This window comes from Chiroxiphia lanceolata, chromosome 16, assembly GCF_009829145.1.
Source record: "Chiroxiphia lanceolata isolate bChiLan1 chromosome 16, bChiLan1.pri, whole genome shotgun sequence".
Classification (NCBI taxonomy): Eukaryota; Metazoa; Chordata; class Aves; order Passeriformes; family Pipridae; genus Chiroxiphia; species Chiroxiphia lanceolata.
The window spans coordinates 5,348,094-5,372,078 of NC_045652.1; the positions used below are offsets into that span (position 1 = coordinate 5,348,094).

Below are 23,985 nucleotides of genomic sequence, written 5' to 3' on the forward strand. Positions count from 1 at the left end.
TGCTGTTTCCAGAGCCACTAAACACGACCATTACTGGGAGCAAGAGGCCAGGCCTGGTGCTTCACTCTAGGTATAGCCTCAAAATTAACCTAATTTTGCTTGTTGGCTACTGCATCAGCATTTTTATCTTCCCTCACTTGACCATCATCTCTTTCATGGAAAAATGTCAAGGCTGGAGAGGGGAAAGGGCAGAAGGAACAAGATACCCACAGCCATATAATGAATTTAGTCTGAATATTCTCCTCTCAAACAGACAGCCCCATTCTATCACCGCCCGACCAGAAGCAACACAGACAGCAAAGGAGCTCAGGAAAAAAGAGGGATACAGGCCTTCAGGAGAAAGGCATGGAAGCAAGGAAAAACATAAAGGAACACTGTGTTATGTATGCAAATGATATCAAATTGCCAGGAATTGAGAATACTAATGAGGACAAAATATGAGAGGGAAGCAAGCAGTCAGAAGACAGGCAAAAAAATAATTTCAGTACTTGAGACCAGTATCACACAGTGGGTCAGAAATCTGGCAAATTCTGCCAGTAATAAACAACAGCAAGGAACACAAATTTTCAGCTGCGTGGAAACTGCAAAAAAGTGCCATTTTAAACTCTTCACATACATACAGACACGTCAGGTTTTCTCTTGGTTTTTTTTTTTTTGTAAATATCTGGCATCATTTCACCTGAAATTCAAATTTCAATTTCAAATTGCCCTAACTGAGGAAAAACTTATAAGATGGCATTGCCTGAGAGGCTGCAGAGCTGACACAAGGAGAGAATACAAGTGTGTGACCTGAACTACCAGTCACTCCATGTTCCTGGACTGTGACACTGCCTTGCTAAGCCTATGCTGGCTACTTCAGGAAAGAAACTTCCCTAATGGGAAACACACGTACATACCTAACTATGGGCAGAGGCTGAACCTACAGAAAAACAGATTCAAATTATAAACATTGTATAATTATAAACAGGGGAAACTTATAGTTATTAAGCTGCAATACTATGAAAGAACTTTTTGAAATATGTAACTACATTTGTATTAAGTAGAGTTCTTTGAAGCTCACACATTTGTGAAAAGATGTTACAGAGGAAGCATATATAAAGTATCAGATTTGGATTCAATTACACTTTATAGAGTAACTCACTAGCAACACAGGAGCCCTAACTCTTTGCATGATAAAGCAAACTACACACCCTACTTACAGCGCAGAAAAACTATTATTTATGTCTTCCCCTGAATTTATTTAGCATAAAAATAAACTCTTCAGAATTTCTACAGGATAATTTACTAATCACCACCCCAAACTGTTAATTTATCTAACACCCAGGCACCAACGGCTCATCTGCACACTCCCACTCTGTTTCGGCCCAAAGGCAGCCTCGGCAGCCAGAATCACATGCTTTTATGCAGCAATGAATAAATGAGGGGTGCACCCAAAATCCATGACTAGAGACAGAATTCGGCCAGGTAACTGTGAGCATCTGTGCCACCACAAACAGCCCTTCTTGCTCCTTCTCGTGCCAATGCCAAACCTTCACCACATTCTTACCACACTAAGCAGGGCTGAAGGGTGAACCAAATTAAAAACCTGAACTACATTTTAAACACACACATCCCCCCCCTCCTGCTTTTTTGTTTGTAACACTCACAGGGAAGTGCACTAGATGTGGCACAGAGGTGAAAACCAGCAGCAGCAAACAGTGTTTATCCAAGTGTCCCCTCGGCTGGGGAAGGGTTTGCCTCCAGCTGCAGGGAAAGGACTGTGCTCAGAAACCTGAAGTTTCTCTGTCCACATATCACTACTGCCAAGGCTCAGCAAGGCTAAAGCTGATTACTAACAACACCTACAGGTAACAAGACTAAATACCCAAAGAGGTGACTGGGATCACCACAGCATTTTAACAAGTACTGCAAGCAGGTGAGGCTGCATCACACCTGGTCCTGCTGAGTAGGTACCTGCCCCTTACCATGGCTGTCATTGCTTCTTTCCTGCAGAGATTAATTTTTCTTTCTACAGGGAATGTCTTCATCCCTCACAAGGTCTGAATGCCCTCACCAGTACTACTTTCATTTACACGGAGTGTCCATAAGGTCACCAAGGAAGAGTAAATTAGTCATAAGGGAAAGGGGAGGGGAGAAAACAGGGACGTGAGAGCAGATGCTCAAAATACCATATTTGATTCAATCCTGAAGAGTTTAATGCCACACTTCGATTACCATGCCTGAAATTGTTTCACTCATCAAAACTTGTTCATCTGGTGTAGCTGTACACAGACTAAGCAAACCTTCACATAATTCAAAATCAAGATGTGCAATTTTCCACTGTGCATTCTTCACATACCTCCTAAATCTAACGTGATCACTCACTGAAGAATGGCATCCAACACTGCTCTGTGCACGTTAAAATTACGCTAACTACATGTTATTAAGTCTTCTCCTCACTGCTTGAAAACATCTTTAAAGAAAGCACAAACACCCATATATTAAGATGATGAACACTGTTTTACGCATTAAATGCATATATACCCACGATGCCAACTTTTATTAAAAGTTAGCAATAATCTGATCTCTGAGATCAGATTTCTCAAGAAATTCTCATTTCGCATTTCTCAAGAAAAATCAAGTATTAGAATAAATCTCCAAAGGCTAAACATTTTTGGTTTTGTTTTTACATAAATGGACAGTTCTGTAAAGTTTCACAAACTAGCAAGTTTGTCATCTCACCTGGAATCAGCTGTGTGTGGCCTAAGAGATTTCATATGGATTTCTGAGACAATGATTTATTCTTAGGGTCCCTATGTTGCTGTGTGCAGAGACTCTTTCCTCACCCTTCCAATAGAGGTGGCCACCAGTGTGATTTTCACAACCATCACAGGGACTTCTGCTTGTATTTTGAACTCCTGTATCCCCACTAGCAGAGGGGATGCAATCCAGAGAAGTTCAGGACACCTTTAAACTGCATAAATATGTTCAGCATGTCACAATGAAACCAGCATGGTGGAGCATCTAGCCCATAAAATTCAAAATTAAACCAGTAAATGCAGTCAATATTCTAAAGGACTTGAAAAGGACATTGAGAAAATGCAGATTGCTAAAGGCTATCAAACAATCTGCTGGAAACTATAACACACAAGATGTTTATATTTGTATGCATATAAATATGAGGTATATTTTAAATCACCTCCTTTTACATATTGGCCCCGCTGTACGTAAACACCAGTCTGGAGACTTTCCTAAAACAAAACTAAAAACAGTCACTCAGATAGTAAATAAGTTTTAGCTATTATTGTATGAAGTAGAGTCTCGTGTTTAAGAAAGCAAAGCTTTATGTAATGACCTTCTAATCTTGAAATGTAATCTCACAGTCACTGTGACAAACTTCCACTAAAACTCCTCCCGATTTCAATGGCTATTATTTAGCAGAAAGGTACATTTACTAAGTCGATTGCCACGTTTTCATGCAAAATATCTTGTGTTGGCAGATATTTATGTCGCTGTTGATTAAAGCGGCCGTAGGAGAATTGGCATCTTCACAGCCAGGCATCCTAAACGATATTTAGGTAGTTGGTGATTTTGACCTCCAAGTCAATCGGTACGAGCAGCTCACACTGTGCCTGTCCTTCCTTCGGGAACGAAACCCCGCCGTACACTTGCCCAAAAAAATAATTTTACAGCGTTGAATTGGGACGGAGGGTGTTGTTCAGAGGAAGGGGAGGGTGTGTAAAAACAACAACACAGCGCAAAAAAAAAAAAAAAAAAAAAGGGGAAAGAAGGGGGGGGAAAAAAAGGCACCACTGGAGACTACACCGGACGGGGGTAGGGAACATGCAAACGTAGTGCCTCCTTTATGGAGCCAGCGCAACTGCATGACGGTGCAGGATGCGGGCCGCGGGCTGTGCAGGCGCTACACATGGCCAGCGCTGCCCGCCGACCCGCGCAGGCCCGGCCGGCAGCGGGTTCTGTAAATAACCCTCGGAGGGTTAATTAAAAATGGCGAGCAGCGTGGCTGCCTGCATACAATGAGCGGCCGGGCAGGGCAGGGCTGCAGCCCCCCGCCCGCCCCAGGCAAAACCCTCCCCCGGAACCGCCGCAACTACTTTGCCCGGACCCCCCCGGCTCGCCCCCCACGCCCCGCGGGAGGCTCCGGGGGTCCCGGGGCTCCTTTTGTAGCGGCGCTTCCCTCCCCCTCCCGCGGAGCGAATTCCTGCGGAGCCCCCCCAGGCCGCCTCCCCCGGCCCCGCATCGCAACTTTCGTTGGAGCCCCGCGGGGCAGCGCTGCCCGGTGCCCCCGGAGCCGGGCCCGGCGGGAGCGGCCCGGGCACAGCGTGTTTACCGCGGAGGGCGGCCCGGGACCCCCGAGGGGACGCGGCGGCGGGGGAGCCCCCGGGAGCGGGGGCAGAGGGGGCGAGGGGGGAAACTCTCGGCGGAGTTGAGGGCGCGGGCTTTACCTTCCATCTCCATGTCCTCGGGCTCGCTCAGCTGCTGCTCCCCGGGCTTCTGGTGCTGCTGCTGCTGCTGATGGTGGTTCATGTCGGGCTGGGGCTGGGGCTCGTTGGCGGCGGCGGGCTGGGCCTTTCCCGCGGGGGGCTGCGGGCCTGTGTCGGGAGGGGAAGGGGCGGAGGAGCGGCGGGGCCTCGGCAGCGGCCGGGACTGGGCGCCCGGCTCGAGGGGCTGCGGCGGGGCTCCGGCGAGCAGGGAGCGGGGCGCCGGCGGAGGCAGCGAGACGCGCACGTATTTGCTCGCTATTCGCCCAATCTCGGCGGCGGCACCCGGTCGGGGGAAAGGGGCTGGGAGGAGGGACCGGCCGGGGGCGGCGGCAGCGGCGGCGGCTTCCCCGGGGGCCGGAGGGGAGGGGACCGGGAAGGGGGGACGGGAGACCCGGAGTCAGGGCCCGGCGGCGCCCGGCGCTTCCCCTTCCCCCGGCGAGGTGTCCGCGGCGCTGCGAAGTCCGGGAGGCGCCGCGGGGCCCCTGCCGTGCCCTCCCGCCCCCCCCGGCGCCCCGGCACCGCCGCTGGCCGACGCCCGGCTCGCCGCTCCCGGCCCGCGGGCCGCCCCCGTCGCCCGAGCCCCGGCGCGCTGCTGCCGCTCCGCCGCCGCCAGCGCTCGGTGCCTCAAAATGGCGGCTGCGGTAACGCCGTGAAATGTCACATCCGCATGAGGGGGAACAGCCCCGCAGCCGGGGAGGGAGGGAGCGAGGGAGGGGAACAGCGCCGCGGCCGCCGCCGCCACAGGAGGCCGGAGGGGCGGGGACAGGGACAGGGGGGCCGGGCCGGCGCTGCCGCCGCGGCCTCCCCGCAGGGCCGCCGCCACCAGCTCCGCCGGGCCCTCGCGGCGCGGACCCCGCTGTCCTCCCGGCCCCTTCGCCCGGCGGGGGCCGCGCTCGCCGTGAGGGAGCGGAGGGAGCCCCGCACAGCCCCGCACCGACAGCCGCCGCCTCGCGCCGGCCCCGCGGCGGGACCCGGCCGGGCCCGCTGGGCTGGTTCCCCCCTCGCGGGTGAGGGTTTGCTCCGCTCGTAGGGCACGGACAGGCGGGGGAAGGACGTGTTTGTGCGGTGTGCGGAAAAGAAGAGAAATCTCCGTAAACAAGGCTGCTCCTCGCCTGGGTGCCACTGTTCTTCGTGAGGCTTGTCTGGTGAATGCAGGGTCCCTTCCCAGGGGAAGGGACCTGTTTTCCCAGGATGGACAGGGAAGGCAGGGGTGCAGATGAATAAATCTGACCCCCTCCGTGTCCAATCTGGGGTCAGAGCAATGAAGGATTAAGGATAATCCTTAACATAGTTGGAAGGCTACGGGGACTTCCATTAAACAGTCCAGTGTTTACTTCAGAATCTCGGGAAACAGGCAGCAGGATAAGTCTCCGAAGGGAAGGATTCAGAACGTGCAAAATTGGGCCTCCTGAAGGGACTGAAAATGTACTCAGGCAGACAGTGCTGGTCTGACTGCAAGTGGATAAATGAATGAAAAATTTATTTGTTTTCCTGGTTTATAAAATCAGCAAATCAAAACCAATCTGGGGGACGAATACCTGGGCTCCAGCTGCTTCTCAGCAGCACAGGAGTCCGCAGAGATGGGCAGGAGAGGAAAATAATTTCCAAGTGTGAAGCCCTGCCTTAAGAAGCAAATTCCAGGGCTAGAAACAAGAAAAATAAGGGAAGATCAGGTTTTAAAAACAGTTAATTTGATAGATTGCCTGCCGAAAAGTACATTCTGACTCTCCCTATTGTTCCTCTGAATTTCCAAAACCTGTTTAAAGAAAAATTATTTACAAGTCTGGAAATTATTCATTGCTATTGACCCAAGGAAAAACATGACAAATCTGCCAAACCCGGGTTTACAATGTCTCAGCAAAAGAGTGGGATTAGGACAGAGGTTCAGACAGAGATTGATGCACATGTCTTTAGTTTCTTAATGTCCTAACCTTTGAGTTCCCCACTGCCAGTCTTTCCCTATAATTACCTCCCAGAACAATTGCTGTTTCCTAATGAGTTCCATTCCAAACTCCTAAATCATACACAGGTTTAAACTCATCCCTCCATCCTCCCTCCACAAGTGATCCCCAATACAGGATGAACCAGTATGTCACAACAAGAAGGTGGCTATGGGTTATTACTTGATTCCTCAGCCACGGACACTGGGCTTGTGGGCGAGGAACAACTGAGGAAGACAACTGCACTACTGCAAAGAACGAGTCCCTAAAATTAACCATAAGCTGATGTTATCATAAGCCTTAGAAACATTCTTTTATATACAAAAACTTCTCTGAGCTTCATTTCATCTTAAGGTAGCTAATTTTCCAAAGCTGTTGAACTCCCCTACTCTTTTAGGGGAGCAGAAATCATGCAAAATGCATCTGTACAAATCCTTTGCTGTGGAAAAGGTGGTATGGAAGAGAGGGGCAGGGATTTTCCTGTTGTTAGCTGCACGCAGGAACGATGTATCATCAGTTTCTGAAGGCAGCATTTCACAAGCCAGCACTTGATTGCTTATTCCTGATGTAAGTTGGCTTTATTTTTCAGAGTCCAGCTGCAATAGGGTCTAAAGTACCATAAAAAGCTTTGAAAAGACGTGTGAAAATGCGCCATTTCTATTGTGCAGCAAACTCTAGCAGGAATTGAGTCAAGTATTTATATTTAAGAGGGAATAAATTTTAAGTACGTGTATATAATAATCTCAAATGCATTTTTGAGATAATTAAGTATCAGGCATTTTATACCATCAGCTGGTGATTGTAGCACTGTGATTTGATTGTTTCTAGGCAGGAAATAGAACTCTTAATAATTGCTGAGCCTAAGGTGAAGTCCAGATCTCAACATATGCTAACACTTTATTCCAACTACATGAGGAATACGTCTGCTGAGTACTCCTGGCCCATTGCCACTCCCTCATGAAACTTTCTGCTGTTCACCTTCCTGCAGTACAGGACACAAAGGCTCTGTCCTTTGAAGGAAAGGATGGTCACCTTTGTATAACAACCTGGCCATATCATTGCTGCTGGCATTTCACCCAGCTTGTACTCCACACTGATACCAAATCATTTACTTATCCAGCTGATCCATAAATACCTTCTATTTTCTTATGAATCTGGTTCTGCACTGCACACCATGTCCTTGACAGCCACAACCCCCTGTGACCCCCGTCTACTGTAGTTCTGGTGTCAAACTCCTTGTGCAGAACAGTTGGGCAAATCCCTGGCAAGGGTTACTGATATTTAAAAAAAAAATAGAAGTAAAGTTCATGAGCAGGAGCATGATGAATAAAGTCTATGTATCCATTCCTTTCATTCCTGTCCTTCCTTTTCCACTCCTTCCTCTTATTTCTTACACCCACTTACTGAATCTTGTCTAAATTTAGGCCGCTATCCTGTCAACTAACCCAGTCCCTCTTGGCCCCTGTGCCCCCACAGAGCACTGGGGAATCTGGTGAAGCTACACCTGAGCCAAGGATTTCATCCTCCAGGTCCTGGGTGGATGAGCAGGCACAGGAGATCCCTTATAGTGTGCTTGGGGTCAGTAGGGCTGTTGGGCTGGCTGCAGCCTCCCCACATTCCCTCCACATTAGTCATCCTAAGAGGTGCTATCATCTTTAAAATGCCATTGAAGAAATGGGCTTTATTTATTTTGTGAGGCTGACCTGCTCCCCAGCCTCCCTGAAATGTAAAAATAAATCCAACTCTGGCTGTTTATTTTTAAAACACTCGCAAGCCAATGTTTGTGCGCCAGGCTGAGCCATCAGGAACCAGAGCGATCCCCGTGTCTCCCTGTGCCTCTGCCCTCCAGGTGAGAGATCCTGACCGTGGCAGAGCTGGGGAGGTCCCCCCTGCCCTGCTGCTGCTCCACACAGGGGTATCCCCATTTTCAGCAGGGCCTGATGGCCACTGCTTGGAAAACTGTAGGAGGGAGCCACAGAAAACTGGGCTGAAGGAAAGGAGGAGGGTGCGTAGCCCATCCTCTGCCCCGTGGCAGAATGAGCTAGACCAGGCATGTTTCTGCCAGCCTGCTTATCTCCTCCCTGCTCCTCAGCTGCTTCAGGAAATCTTGCTTGGCTCCACTTGCTGCCCAGGCTTCAGCCTCAGAGATGCTCTCTCCTGATCACTTTGTTCCAGCACCACGGATGGTGCTCCATCATGTGTGCAGGTGGCCGTGTCTATAATTAAGAAAATGTATAGCCATTTAATGACAGAAGGTCAATTGTACCAGCACACACCCTTAACACAGAGGCACTAAACCAGCAGAACTGGGGTTGCTGCTTGTGCAGCTTACTCTGCTGTGTTTGTGGATGAATATATATTAATGCAGACGTGCCTCTATGCCAGCAATGTGCTTCCTCAAGACACTGAGAATTTCCCTTTAATGGAACACGTTGTCTTTTAAGGAAAGATATAAACCCTTATTCCTTAATAATAAAAGGTGGTAAATCCAATACAACTGGATACATACCATAGTTCAAAGATTTACATGATTTAAGGTATATTTTTGAGCAGTTTTTCAAAGCCGCATCTTTCATGCGACTTTCACAGAGAGTTGAGGCATCAAATGTCCTAACTATTAAAAAAAAAGGATTTATGAACTTTAATTTTCACAATAAGACCAGGGCTGTTTTGCTGAAAACTTGCATGTTTACACCTAAGCTAGTAGGTGGTGACTTAGTCTCTGTTTACTATACTTGAAAAGTCCAATGATTCCTTTTTCTCATCAAATTTTGTTGCACACTATAAAGTCAAGTGTTACAGTGACAGACAACCAAAGTAAAATGGGAACGGAAGGTACTTTACTGGTCCATCTTTTTCTGTACAACTGTAATTAATCAACTCAGGGGAGCAGTGAAAGTGTTGTTCCACTCTGAGTAGAAGGCAGAAGGTGAAGCTGAAAAGCATCAATGCAGTGACAGTCCTTTTAAAATAAATGTGTTATTAGTGGAAGATTGGGAATTCCAGTAGGAGCACTGATTCTTCCCGTGCAGCATGTGCTGTCCTGCTGAAGTGCTTTGGCCTGCAGAGGTTCTCAACATGCTGGTCATGTGGTGTTGGAATAAGCTGTACAGCTCTGCTGCAAGGAAGGGGAGGTGTGTAAGATCCTCGTCTTTACAAACATGCAGCAAGAGCTGATGTGCTTTGTGGTGCAGCACGAGTGAGTTATGTGTGGTCTCTTTTAGAAAGAATAAGTTTGTATATTCTGTCCATGGCTGTATCACACACCCAAACAAAAGTGTCACAGAGTAGGGGGATGAAAATGAGGTGAATTCCTCAGGCTTGACATAGCAATTGATCACTGCTGCAAATTTTCTCTTGTTTAAGTCTCATGACTTTTGACATCAGAAACAAAGATCGCCTGTAATGGCACTTGGCCACTTTTCTATCCAACTGAGGAGCATACCAAAGAATTTCTGTGCCCTTTGCCCAGAGAGTTTTGGAAGACAAGAAGAAAAAAAGCTTTCCAGTTAAGGTACCAGGCTAAGACTTAGGAGAAGGGACTTCAGTTCCTGGCTTTGTCACACCTGTGTCCCACCTGTGACACCTCCTCTGCAAAGCACCAGATGGCTGATACAAAAGACCACAGCACACATTTAAGTTTGCCTTGCTAACTAGAGGCATTAGAGATGTGTTCACAAATATATTTCTCTGTGTTGTCTGATCACAGGAAAGGGGCACAGAGACAGGCAGGTACTGTCTGATAAACCAAATGCTTCCTGCTGTTGGCTCAGTCTGCCAGGTGTTAGTGCTGCTAGACAAACAAACTATTAACCAAACTATTGTGCTCAGATGAAAATGAATATAAACCACAACCTGAAACAATCTGAGTACTTCAAAATTTGAGCCATTTCTCCTCCCTGAGATCACCTCTCTTTGCCTGATTGCACATCAAATCCCCACCTGGATGCTGTTTTCTGTACCATGAAGCTGATGGCAGCCCAGGCATCAGCCTGAGACTTATCCTGCCACCTATCTCCAGCTATTTCCTTATCTCCTTCCTCTGCCTTCTCTGAAGAAAAACCTGCTTCCACAAATCCCTTCCTTCTTTCAAGAGTCCACATGAGTGATGACCTCCTCTCTGACAGCAGTTCTTCCTCACCCTGGTCTTCACTTTATCCTGACAGATTAACAAACTGTGAAAGCAGGACAGGGGCAGGCAGCATAAGCACAGGTGATGCCATGGCTACATTCAGTCTGTATCTGTCATATTAGAATAATTTGTTGTATATTAAGGGATAGATTTGATTTCTTTTCTAATGTGTTATTTACAGTCTGGCAGAGTTCAGTACAAATGTAGGAACTGATCCTGCAATTTGATCAGCCCTGGCAAACCCAATGAAGTCAGTGGAGCCTGCATGGATGGATCGGATTCCAGTATTAAAGATTATTCTTGTAAACTGCTTCACATGCAAACCTGACAAAATATGTAGTCACAAAATGACTAAATAAACAAGGCAACTGACGTCTGCAGTTGGCATTTTTATTTCATATGAATGTCACAGCATTGGCTGAATTAATCCACTTTTGTTAAGTGTCAGAGAAAAGAATCTATAGAGGGAATAAAATAAAAGAAGTGAAACTAATAACAGACAGAAATTTTTTAAAGATAAGCTTGGGAAGACACACATTTTGCTTTGAAGTGAATAAAACTAGGTCCTAGAGGACAGAACTCTCTTTCTATCACTTTTAAACGAGAGCCCTGTGATCCTGCAGGATGCTCTGGGCAGGCAGATCCAAGAACCAGTGCAGTGTCCTTCAGTGTCCTGAGTTTTGACTTCAGGTGAGAAATCTCCAGGAAAATGAACAAAACTATTTTCCCCTGTTTTCAATGAAAATTATGAAGCTTCATTGTTCCTACAAGAAACTCCTGAAGTGAAAGCCCTTTGGCTTTGAATAAAGTTGTGGCTGCTGAATTTAGGCCAGAGTCAGTTCTCTCCTAAGTATTATCAGGAATTAGAGTTCAGTACAAGGAAGAAGTAGTTTGATCAGAACCTCCTGCCCTCTGATTGTTCAGATATCAGCCTTATTGTCATTGTCATCCTCCTGGTTTTTCTATACTATCTGCCAGCCAGCAAAGCTGGAGAGGTCAAAGTGTAAGCCAGCCAAAAACCCAGGACAGAATAAAAAAGGTCTCTTCAACCTTTTGTCATAAAGGCCTTATGAAACAAATAAGATTTTTTTTTCCCTCCTCTTTAAGATACTTTTCAGAGGCATATCTGAACAAGGATGATTGTTACAGACCTTTGAGCAGAAACTGAGAATTAATTGCTATAAAATTGCTCCTGATGTGGGGTCTGAGGAGGAGGAGGAGTTTCTCACCACAGCAATGCCAGGATTGTTCAGCATGTTGCAGAGAGGAGGAAGATACCAATTAGAGTAATGGAGAGAGCAGGGCTTGGAGCACAGAGATAAACATCTGGAAGGCTCCTTAGGGCAATTGCATTTGAAGACTGAAAAATAGGAAGGATTAATTGAAGTGGGATTCTGAAATAGAACTGAAACTGGTAGAGTTGTTTGCCCGTGGAATCACATAATTGCAGTTCTTCCTATTATCCACAGCAGTTTACTTTCAGAGGAGTTTAGGAAGCTGGACTTTTAAAGAACATAGAAGGAGAACTGACAATGGAGTCTGGGAGGCGAGATGAGAGCATGAATTAACATTTCCACAGTGGCAAAGCCAAAGCCAAATGTGGCATCTGACTACCTTTATTTGTCTTCAATATTTAGCAAGGAATATTAATTGTATTTAATACAAGCTGTTTTGCTATTTGAATAGGAAACTTACTTAAACATTCAGCTGGTGCTGACACCACAGCTTAGAGCAGGCAGCGCTGCTTCAGCAGGCCCTGCTTTTTGGGCAACCCCTCCTATGGCCACTCTGGTGGGAATGAAGTGGCCTTTCACTCAGGCTACATTTTGGCTGAGCTCGGTTTTTAGCAATAAGAAACCATTTAATTCTGTTGAGAAAATTAGGCAGATGGGAAGGTGTTCTGGGCAATTTTAGATATATTCTAATGAATGGTACAGTCAGTAGTAGTAGGGCATGGGGAGGCAAGAGAATTGGCAGTTTTATTTTTTAGATTTGCTATGCACAGAAAACTCTGAAATTGATATTTTTTCAAGATACCTGTGGGCAGAATTCACTTCTTAGTCTGGCCTTAGGATAAGATAACTTTCAATAACTGTTTAGGTTGATCCTGCAGTTGCTGCATTAAAGAAAGAGGCTTCCTATGATTCCTACACTCTTTCCACCAAGCATATGTATATGTGTATATGTATGTATATGTATATATATATGTATATGTATATTTAATGTCCCCCACAATTTCTTCCTGACTGTACTGGCAAAGGAATTCCTCATGGAATCATCACTGCTTTGCCAGTATTGAAGGCTGTTCCCTGGACTGTTATGATGCATGTAGGAACCTACTTGGACACTCGATTTCCCTGGCTTCTCTGGGGGTTACTTCAGTGTTTTGGCAGACTGCTGCTGCTGGTGCTCACTAGATTTCTTATCTCAATGCTCAAGGTGCATTGATACTTTCAAGAAATTTATCTTCAATAGCTTAACCCTGAGAATCTTCTACAAAACCATTAATTTGGTGCTTCTACATGCTCAGTGGCATGGCTTTTTCATATCCTGACCCATAGGACCAAGAAACTATCACCATCAAACTGGAGGTTTCTGCCAAGGGTTAACTCATGGACTCATCTGAATGATTTGGTCACGGCAGGGGAGAGGGATTCTTCTTATTAATAGGATTTTATGCTTCTGAGTAGCTTCAAGGAAATCAGTCCCAGAGGTCCTCCACAGCAGAAGCTGAACGAGCAAAAGCCATCTTTCAACACAGCCCAAGCCCCAGGAGGCTGGAATATTTAAAGTTCTTGTCAAGAGCTCTCTATCAAAGGCAAATCTTTTGTCTCTGCCCTCCAATTAGAATGAGGAGAAGATTTTTGACTAATGATCAGCTGGGTTTCAAATCTGGGAAGACCTACAGCTGCAAGTTAAGAAGAACTGACGCTTTCATTTGATGATCCTTTGGTGATTTAGCCCATCAGAACACAAAGTTAAGGCACTGACCTTCCCGAATACATGGAGGAAGCAGTACCTCCAAGTAGTCAAGCTCCTTGGTATAAAAATGCCAACAAGTTTTACCTGAACTGAACTACTCCAAGGCAGACTCTGCTGGGAGTTCATATGGCAATGGGTATTTTTGAAACCTCCCACAAAAAGCTCTGTTCTAGGGTCTACTATTGCTGACTTCCCTGGATCCACTCACTGTCTGGTTTCTTAAAGACTTTCTTGCTGACATCAAGTGAGGTTCATGCATCAGTCACCTCTTTATCTTCTTTCAGATTTTACATGGCAGAGTCCTGCAGAGAACTCATCTGAGAGTCACTGCAAAGAGGAGACTTGAGCTACTTTGCCATTTCCACCCTGCATCTTATACAGAAGCCCTGTTCTAAGTTTTGATAGAAACCAGCTGTAAAGCTGTAAAGATCACTGCAGGCTATGTGGGTTTTTTCCATGTATCTACAAAACCATTATGATTTAGATTTGGTCTACAGCAAGAAATCCTGTTTTAGCCATCCTGTGCTGTGGAAATTGTTTCTTTCCCATATTACAGAAATCAAGCTGTTCAACCCAGTAGAAACTTCATCTGTTGCAGGTAACATTACTTAGCTCTGAGTTTCTTTTGCTATAGTCTCACATGCATCTTTCAGAGAAAGCAATGCCATGATGGAGGTTGCCCTGAGTTACTGTACCTTTTGTTTCAAATATGACTTGGCTTCTGTATCCAATCCCTTTCTCCCAGTAATTCCATCCTTACATGTTTTTTCTCACTGTTGTATCTTCTTTTTTGTCACCTCCTGATACTCCAGGGATAAGAATCCAGGCAGCCCTTTGGAGATGGCCAGTCACTCATTAGAACTGACTTCCCTGAAGAGACTGTTCACCTCTGTCCTATAACAATAGGAGAGTCTGATAAGGTATTGATTTTGTGACTTCTGTATTGTTCTGTCAGAGTTCCTTCCCATTCCCATCCTCTTTCACTTTTTGCCCTCCTTGGCTGATTTGTTTCTCTGGTTAAACATTAACTCCTGCTCAAATTGGGAGCTGCACAAAGCTGATCCAGTTGTGGAGACCATCAGTTTGTGCTTGGCACCAGTGCCAAGCCACCACTGTGTGGACCCAAACCTCTCCCAGTTATAAAGACCTGTGCTTATCTCATTCTGAGAAGTCAAGATACAGAACTGAGAATCTTCACTGAAATGGGAATCTGAATGTTCCCCTCAAACACAAAAATTATAGGTCAGTAACCTTCTGGTTTTTTAGTCAGTTGATATTCCACAGTCAATACTGTTTGGGATGTTGTTGGTGTAGTATAAGATCTCATCAGTCATTCACAGCATTAACACCTAGCCAGAACTAGAGAACAAACAAACAGCTGTGCAAAACCATGCCTACATTAATGAAGAAATGGATTACTCTGCAAAATATTTCAGATTTACACAGGTACAAAGTGAAAAACAGCTGTTATTTGTTCTGGGAATGTGAGTAAAGATAAGAGAGGAGAAAAAATATTTCCAAAACTTTCAGGCTGAGTATGTGAAAAATGTATACATATATGTATATGTATATTTAATGTATATGTCTATTTAACTTATTAGTGCTAGTTACTGAACTTGGACTTTTTAAAGGAAAAAGGTAGAAGCCTGTTCCTTAAGGGGTTTAAAATAGCAGGAAGCAGTCCTTCATTAGCAGATAGGATGGACAGAAGAACAGGTTACACAGACACTTAGGACCTGAGGAAGGCAGTGAGTGCCTCAGCCAGCACAGGTACAGCTGGAGGAGGATGAGCCGTGACACCCTCAGGCTCACACAGCTTTGCAATGGGGATATTCCTATGCATAACTTCACACATGCCCACTTGCAGACCTGCAAGTTGATTCCTTCCTCTCTATATCCTATAATTTGAGAGCTGAAAATTATTTATAGTAGAGGGAGAGCTGTCTAAATGCGAGAGTAACTTGATGTTTAAATAGGTTGTTTTTTAAGGATTATTACAACTTGTTGCTGACCATCTCTCAGTACAACAGCTAGGTACTGGTTTCAAGGGAATAGGATGCTTTTTCCAGTCCCATGTCCTCATTTCCTATGTTTCTGAACAATGATTTATAGCAGTGTCACACAGTTCCAGAAATATTATGTTGCCAAGGTCAGTATGTTTAAAGGTGTCACTACTGTTACTCACCTTTCCCATTCTCTTGCCAGGTGTCACTGCCCTCAAAAGAGGGAAAACATTTTGTGAATCAGCACTGGGGCTGCTGCAGTTCTGTATTAAGGCCAATCCAGGCTGGAGTTATTTTCCTTCAGTATATTGGGTTGACAGTGGCAATCTAGGACCTGATTCCCCAGAGTATCAGATGTCTCTATCTTAGAGAGGAGCAAGGCTGAAGGCAGTGTAACCTCAGACTGCTGATTTTAATCTGCTGGCCCAAGCATGCTGGAGCTTGGTGAAGCATCAGGCAGTGACAGCGATGAAGAGGTTCTGGGCTACGTGACAGGAAGATTGTTGGTCTAGAAGCCAGGTAGATTGTTGCTCTGATTTGGCTGCTTGTGGAGAGCTTGGACTGAGTGATGAGCTATTTTTGAATCCTGCCAGCCAAAAGCTTGAGGACTGGTTATCTTGAAATTCATGGGACATCTTCAATCCTCTTCTGCCCCAATGGAGGAGACAGAAGAGTGAAGTAGTTACACACACAGCAGCAGCACAACAGGGGAACGTGGAGGAGCCACAGCTGGAAGGACCTCAGCTGACTTCTGAGGGCTTGCAAGAACAGCCACTGATTTTGGGAATTGGTGGCTGAGGTACAGCCTAGTGTAGAGGTGGGAGGAGGCAGCTCAGCAGTGCCTACCTCCTCTTGGTTCTCTGCTCCATGGAGGGTCTGAGCACTGCAAGGGAACTGCAATTCCACAGGGACACATGTGCTAACACATGCTCCTTGTGCAATGCCTGTGCTCCCACACTCACCTCCTCTTTCTCTGTCACAGGCCGCTCGAGTTCATTAGTTTTTCCCTCCCTGTTATTTTGGTCAAAAATCACTGTTGTGGTAAGGAAAAAAAAAAAAAAAAAGGCCATTTTGTAATTGTGAGGGAGGCCAGAACTTTGCAAAGCTTAATTCTTTAGAGCACTTTGGAAATTCCCACCAGAAAACATCATATGAGGCAACTGGAGGGAGCCAAGGCTGGTCTGGGAACCATTTCTGGGGATATCGGACTTCAAGGAAGACAAAATAGCAATATCCTGAGAGAAGGAGAAAGGCCTATTGTTGTTCCTGTTCTTCTGGCTCCATCAGCTCTCTGCTGGTTCCTGCCCAGAGGAGCTTCCTCATTCTTTCCCTGTTAGTTTTCAATCCACTCCTTTCCATTTCCAGAAGACAGAACGTGAAGCGGAGCGATTGATGAAATAACAAATCTCATGTTTCCTAAAGCAAAGCAAATACTGCCAGAGCCCATCTGACAATGCCCAGGATGGGGGATCCCTCTGGGAACACCACTCTCACTGGAGGGGAGCAGGAGACAGCAGCAGCAAGGCTGACAGAGCACTCCCTCTCTTCTTGAGACTGAGAGAATTAAGTCTTTTTACAGAACTTTATGTAGAAAATCTTATTTTCATTTGTTTTCCTAGATTGATGGTGTGTGATTCTCCCTGCTTTATTTATGGAGAGATTATTTGGCCACGTGCTTAACCAACACAGCAACCAATTACACACATATTGTAGTAATTGGGAGTTTGTGTACAGAAAAATTACCATAGAAATTATGTGAAATAGGCTCATGTCAGAGCAAGGGAGGAAGACAGAGGAAGACAGGCTGTCAGAGCAGGAAGAGTACAGACCACATCTTCCCATATACATCCATCATCTTGCTTTGCATTAGAAGACATGGAGATTCTTTTTCAAGAAACACATTTGGTGACATTTAAAAAAAAAAAACACTTCAGTTTATTAGATGCTCAGGTTTGGCATTTATTGTATCAAAGAAGGACTCAAATAAACTCCTTGCAGCCTGTGTTTGCTGCTAAATGCTTTTACTCTGCAAAAGACACTTGAATGAGGATGCTACAAGTGGAATGTGTTTGTGAGGTGGTTTGCAGCCAGCAGCTGCTGTGGTCTCTGCTGCTTGGGACACTTCCTTAGCCCTTACACTGGAAAAAAATAAATACATATAGCTATTGCAGGGGCCCAGTAGGAACAGCTGCTCCCAAAAAATACAAGTCTTCAAATATCAAGGACTTCCCTGTTAGGAAATTTGAATCTTTCCTTGAAGTACTGAATAGCCTTAATAGTTGAATCCAGGAAGCAGAAAAATAGGTTAAGTAAGTGACAGAAGCACAAAAGAATAGAATTAACCTGTAGGCAATCTCAGTTTGTCCCAGAGGGATATTGTCACAGAAAGGCAAAATGGTATTGAAATAAAGCTGGAATTAAAAATTCACAAATTCAGAATACCTGCTCCCACTCCCAAAATAATTTGCTGTAAGGTTTGTTATCATCTCAGCACACTGGTGATGAACTGGAAGAAATGCCAGCTAATTCAAGGACAGAGGGCACTGGGCAGCAACATAAATAAAATGAAGAGTTCTGTGATTTTGTATTGCACTCTAATAAAAAAGGTCAGCACCAAAATAGCAATCCTACATCTAATTTTTCTTTATGGATTTAACATTGTTGTACAGCAACAAGGCCAGTATATCTGTATATCTACACTATTGCTGTCAACAATGTTGAGAGAAGGAAAGGCAGTTAGAGTCACCAGAAATACAAATACGGAATTAAGATTAAAGAAAGATGCTGAAAAACGATAAAGGGAACCAAAAAGTTACTTGAGCACATCATCTGAATATCCTAGTCTTACATGGAGAGTGGAGCCTGGAGCAGTTCCCCGGAGAGAAGCAGAGCACTCAGCAGCTCATCCTGCAGGAGAGCACGGGACAGTGATGGTGGACACAGTCCCCCTCCCAGGGAGCTACAGGAGAGTCTGGTAACCCCATGCAAAGCTAACACAGTTAACATGCTGTAGGCTTTGCAAGATACACCCTCAGCTGCTGTAAAACCAGCAGTTCAGTGCAGTCAGTCCATGCATGTCTGTTCAGTCCACCGCGGGGTTTGGGGCTGTTATGCACCCCAGGGTGTGTGTCTTGCACATCTAAGGTGACACCACCTTCCTGGAGAAGCACAATAAAGGGGAAAACAGTGTTCCATAAACCGTGGTCATGTTCAGCCACCAGCCTCAGGTGGTTTTTCAGGTAGCCTTTAGGATGGCCATAAACCAGGCCTGCATCACCTGCCGTGCTCATGGGGGACACAGACACCTCCCTGCAGGTGGGTCCTGGCCACTGGAATGTTCATCTTACACACTCACGAATGATCTGTTCACTGAGAGCTTCAGAAGGGTCAGTGATGCTCAGGCTGATGGAGAGACAGTCTCTGGGGTATTCATTTGGTGATCTGAGGTCAGGGGCTCCCTGTGTGTGCAGTGCTTGGGAAGACCCAGGAGTGCTGGGAAGAGCTCTCTGCTTCCCTGGCCAGCCACGTGTGCTCTGCACTGCTGGAAAAGGGCCATGGGAAGCCCGTTAGGAAAAAGATTGCTGTTTGGCTTATAAAAGCAAAGATAATCCCCATGTTAGGCACGTGATGTTACTCCTGACTGCAGGTGTGCCAACCCGCTTCCAACAGCGAGGAAGTGCCCTCTGTGTTGGTCCCCAATGTGTCTGCGAGGGGTCAGGCTGCATCCTACATGTTTTTTCATTTTTCACAAAAGAAGCAAGAAGATTAGCTCCCAAATGAACACATCCAGAGTGCTCCATGTGTCACTTGTGCTGCACAGAGGAGAACCCCACCACATCTCCCGGGTTACAAAAGCTGCAAGAAACCAAGTCTTGTCATTTCTGCTGTTCATTGACCATTGTTTATAAGCAACATTTCTTCCTTTTCTGAGTCCTTAGTCCTAACTGACTGTCTTCCCTTATTTCTCAGTGGGTTGCCATGCTGAGAGCATAGGAAGCAGCCTCCTCCATTCCTTTCCCTCCTGCTCCCCTGGGAATCTCTCCCTCCCCAAATTGCAAGCAGATTGAGGCGTCTGGCATCCCGAGAAGTGGGAAAACAAACAACTCTCTCACAGTCCCCATTCCATTTTTGCCTCCCCTCTGAGCCCAGCTTAGCAGAGCCTGCTGGCTGGGAGCTGCACCCGCCCAGCACTGCCCTGTGCCACGGGGAGCTTTGTCCCAGTGCTCCTGTGAAGAGACACATGCTTTGACACTCTCGTTCTGGCCCATGTGAGAGAGGTTAGACTTTTGAAAAACTGCCTGCCTTAACTTTATCGCCTTTTTTTTTTTTTCCCCTATTCTACAGGCTGCAACATAGTGAATTAAACATCTAGAAAAAAGGGCTGTTGTCATTTTTTGCAGCTTTCAGTGGTTCAGGTGAGGCGAGCAATCAAAGGGCAAGGCAGAGGCATGCCTTTTCATTGCTGCTATAAACAATCAAACTCAGACTTTGCACCATGTAGAAGGCTGTGTTACAAACAAGCAGGGCTGCTATCATATTACCATCCCGAGGCTGACTTATATAAACTGCCTTCTGAGCTCTGATTAGGCTCAAACACACGTGGTGTATGGGCAGAGCAGATTGCTGGAATAAAATTTCCAATAACACTTCTAATTATTCAAGGTGCCTACTAGTGAGAAATTTCTGTTTCAGGGAGGTTGCATTCAGTTTCTTAAGTGTTTTAGGAGGGAGGTAGTTAAGCAGCTGAAGATGGGCTGCTATTTCTGAGGAGGTTGTGTCTCTGTGCTGTACATGCTGTAGAGTCAGGAGCAGTAACTGTTCAGTAAATTGCTGGAGGGGTAAATAAATGCATTGTAATGTTAAGGTACCATGCAAGCAGCTGCATCAGGTCTTTTAATTTATTCTATGGGAGGAATATTTACAGCTAGTGAAATCCAAAGAGTTTTCAGGCACGTGTTCAGAGGCCGTGGTCGGGGCTCCTATAAGGGAACCTGCACAGCTCACGCTTGACTATAAAAAGGTTTTCTTTAGGGGTGTATCATAGAAAGAGCTCTGCTTCTCCCACTCAAAAATTCAGTAATCACACGAGCCCTTGATTATAGACTTGTGACTTGTGTTCTGCTCCCATGATTAAAACCCCTCTTCCCCCAAAGAATTTTGAGGCAAAGACTCCTGTATTTATGTGCAGAGCCAGACATACCTATGGCCGGAAATATATTGACTCCTGCCTGTTCAAATGGCAGCACAGTGAGGCGGGGGACACAAGAATTAAACGTTGTGGTGGAGGCTTAGCGGCTCAGGAAAATGCTGCAAACGATTGGGAAACAGCTGCCCCAAAAAAACACCTCGAAAAGGTGCAATTTGTGCCGCAGTTGAGCCCTGCATTACTAGAGCAGTAGCACAAATGTGCGAACCTTTATCAGTCAGAAGTCCCCGCTGTCCTGGATTCCCGTGCAATTGAAAGCAGAGTCATCTGCAACAATGGGAGCTTTATTTATCCTGCACAATTGCTGCCAAAGCAGTCCTGGGACGTCCATGAGACTGCTATGAATATGTTTGGAGCGGGATGAATCTGGCAGAGCGCTGCGAAACTGCTGCATCACCAGTCTCAGGTCTGCCGGCTGGCTGCACTGACTGGCAGTTTTTGTGCGGGGTTGCTAAGGAAATTTTAAAGCTTTTAGGAGCCTGAAATGGCACTGTTCAAGCTGCCCGCCCCGTTAGAGACTCATGATTGCTCTACCCTCTAGAGGCAGTGGCGAGGATGTAATCGCTGCTGTTGTGAGAGCTGATGGAGGCTGGAAGTCAGGACTGCAGGCTGTGCCCATCCCCACATCCCCCACACACTCACAGCTCCCGCTCTGATGGTGGCTGTTATCAGGAGTAATGAATAAAGAGACAAGTCAAGAGTAAAATGGGAGTCGTTTTGCATCATCTTTCTGGTGGGTCCCAGGACCCCATTATGAAATTGCTCGGGTTTTTTTTCTTTGTTTGAGGTAGAAGTAGGTGTGTACCAAAGGAACAAGAATTTAAGCTTTTCCTTTGTCAGGGGCGTTCATCACTTTCTGATGTGCTGCCTGGTGCTTGTCAGCAGGGCAGAAATCCGTGGCCTCCCGAGTGTCCTACTGAACTGCACTTAATCCTGTTAGCCTCTAATACGACCTACTTCTTCCCAGAACTAAGAGTCATCCGGCTTTCATAGGAAAAAATAATGAAACCAAATCTGCTTCCAACATGTAGGACTCCTGAAAGAAGAGTCACTTACTGACAAGTCTGGACTTGATACTGGAGAGGTAGTAGGGCTGATAATTTCCCACTGAAGAGCAGCTTGGCAGGCTAGAAGACTTTTCACTAAACATTATTATCAAGCTTGTAGGGCTTAGGGAGCAGTGAAATTTGGGGGCATCAAACTGATAACGTAGCTGGAAAGCTCACTGATTGCATCAGAGAAGATTGAGCCATTACAACAGAAGGACTGAAGCACTGTGTGTTCTACAAAAGCTTGGGAAGAGACTTCATTGTTTCATGGCCACGGTCTTTCTGTAAGGAGAATTTTCAAATCTTTACTGAAAATAAAATGAGAGTAAGAATTTTATGGAGAATAACCTTTCCTGTTTTGTGAATGTGCCTTTTTTCTATGCAGTCTTTCTGGCTCCCCACTACATGAACCCTCCAGACGTGAGGGCTGCAGCAAAGCTCAGACTAGATCAGGATGGCTTTTGCTGAACAAAAAGAAGTAGGGGACAGCAAAACAGTGTGGAAGGTGTTCTCTGGGGTGATGCTGACCTTGCTTCCTAATAGGCTGAAGAGAGATAAGCAAGAAGCAAATACAAAAGGATAAAAGGAAATTTCATATTAACTGCCTACTTGAACTCTCCCCAGAGCGAAGGTGAGAACCTCCTTGACATGCAGCTTCCAGGTATCCATGGTTCTGCTCCTGGGTAAATGTAAATGATGCTTCATGGAAAAGCCACTCAATTCCACAGTTTAAATTTGGTTAATTAAAGGATTCTGGAAGCATAGTCCTTAACACATAACCCTTCACATGAGAGGAACACACTCAGAAACTGTAGTACACCAGAACAAATGTAAATGCCAGGTACACACTGAACCTGAGAAACAGAGTCCCCAGTGCCTCACCTTGTTCCTTAAGAAAAAGGTTTCTATTCTGCACTGCACTCCAAGTCACGAGTCAGGTGGGGGATAGAAAGGCAAACTTTGAGACCTACTGTCCAGACAAGAGGAACTTGTCACAGATCCAGAATTAGAGCCCGGCGTAAAGCCCAGAGTATGGCAGGGGCAAGCCCCTGACGTGCCAAATGTCACAAACTTCTCAGCAATGCACGTGGATGTCACCAAAGTTTCTGTGCCACAGTCAGTTGTTGTTTCTCTCTCCAGTTATGCAGGAGGGCACTGTCACAGCCTGCAAGGCCACCAATGTGAGCTATGCAGGCCATGTGAGACCACGGAAGGGAGGCTCCCTGGTTATCAGATGCCTGAGAGAATCTTTGTCATCCTGATACAGACAGCAGTAAGGAGATGAATCAATGGAAAGCAAAGCTTGCAGAGGTTGACAGCGGCTCAAAAAATACCTGGCAGCTTCCCAAAGTGTTCATCTCCTCCTCCCATCATCACTCCACTTCGCTTAGTGCTGCTTTTCATTTTGGTTTAAAGTTCCATGAGCTCTGTCAGACTGTCAGACTGTGAGACCCTTCAAAAAACAACCTGCTTACCTCTTGCCTCACCTCCTAAATCCCAAACTGTTAGACATCTTTTGAGGGGATGAACAAAATGTACCGTCCTGCTTTATTTAGAGACTGTAAGGATCTACAGTGTTCCAGGGAAAAAGTGAGAGGCAAAGCTCAGCAGTGGAGAGGGTGGAAGGGCTGGCAGGAGGTCTTGGGAAGGCTCTATAGCACAGGGAGCAGCTCCCATCTCCTCTCCCTTGTTTCACCCATATCACTCTCTAAATGTGTGTTGCAGTGCTGTCCTGAGGAGATCACAGTTCCTGTTACAGGCAGCTGTGATACAACACTCAAATATCAAGGTGGTTGCTTGACAGTGATAACAGGGCTCAGTGGTGGAAGGGTCTCAGTGGGGAAATGGATATGTGGAGGTCAGTGGTAGGGGAGACAAAAGGTCGTGAATGTTGAACTACAAATGTCCTTATTAGTATGCAAAAGGATATGAAACAACCTGTTAGTATGAAAACATGATAAAGTAATATAATTTTTGTTGAGCAAAGTAACACAAGGACCTATTTGAAACCTCTTTTCCATCCTCCCAAATTCAGAAGCATTAGACGAGTAATTTCATTTCCCTGTCACAGTTCATTATGAAAGGACACAGCATGCTCTGCATCCTCTCTGGTTCTCAGATTGGTCTTTATCTCATAATGTTCTGTATGTGAAAGTATCCTGTTCTGTGATCAGCACTAGACCTACACA

General features: G+C 45.8%; 1 protein-coding gene across 1 annotated transcript in view; it reads right to left on the reverse strand.

The window, feature by feature from the left end:
- Window positions 1-4,832, reverse strand: part of USP7 (ubiquitin specific peptidase 7) — a 69,904-nt gene extending 65,072 nt beyond the window's left edge. The window contains exon 1 of the mRNA XM_032703851.1: window positions 4,446-4,832. Coding sequence (XP_032559742.1) covers window positions 4,446-4,527 — 82 coding nt within the window. The 5' untranslated portion in view covers window positions 4,528-4,832. The remainder of the gene's footprint in view (window positions 1-4,445) is intronic.
- Window positions 4,833-23,985: the final 19,153 nt, after the last annotated feature.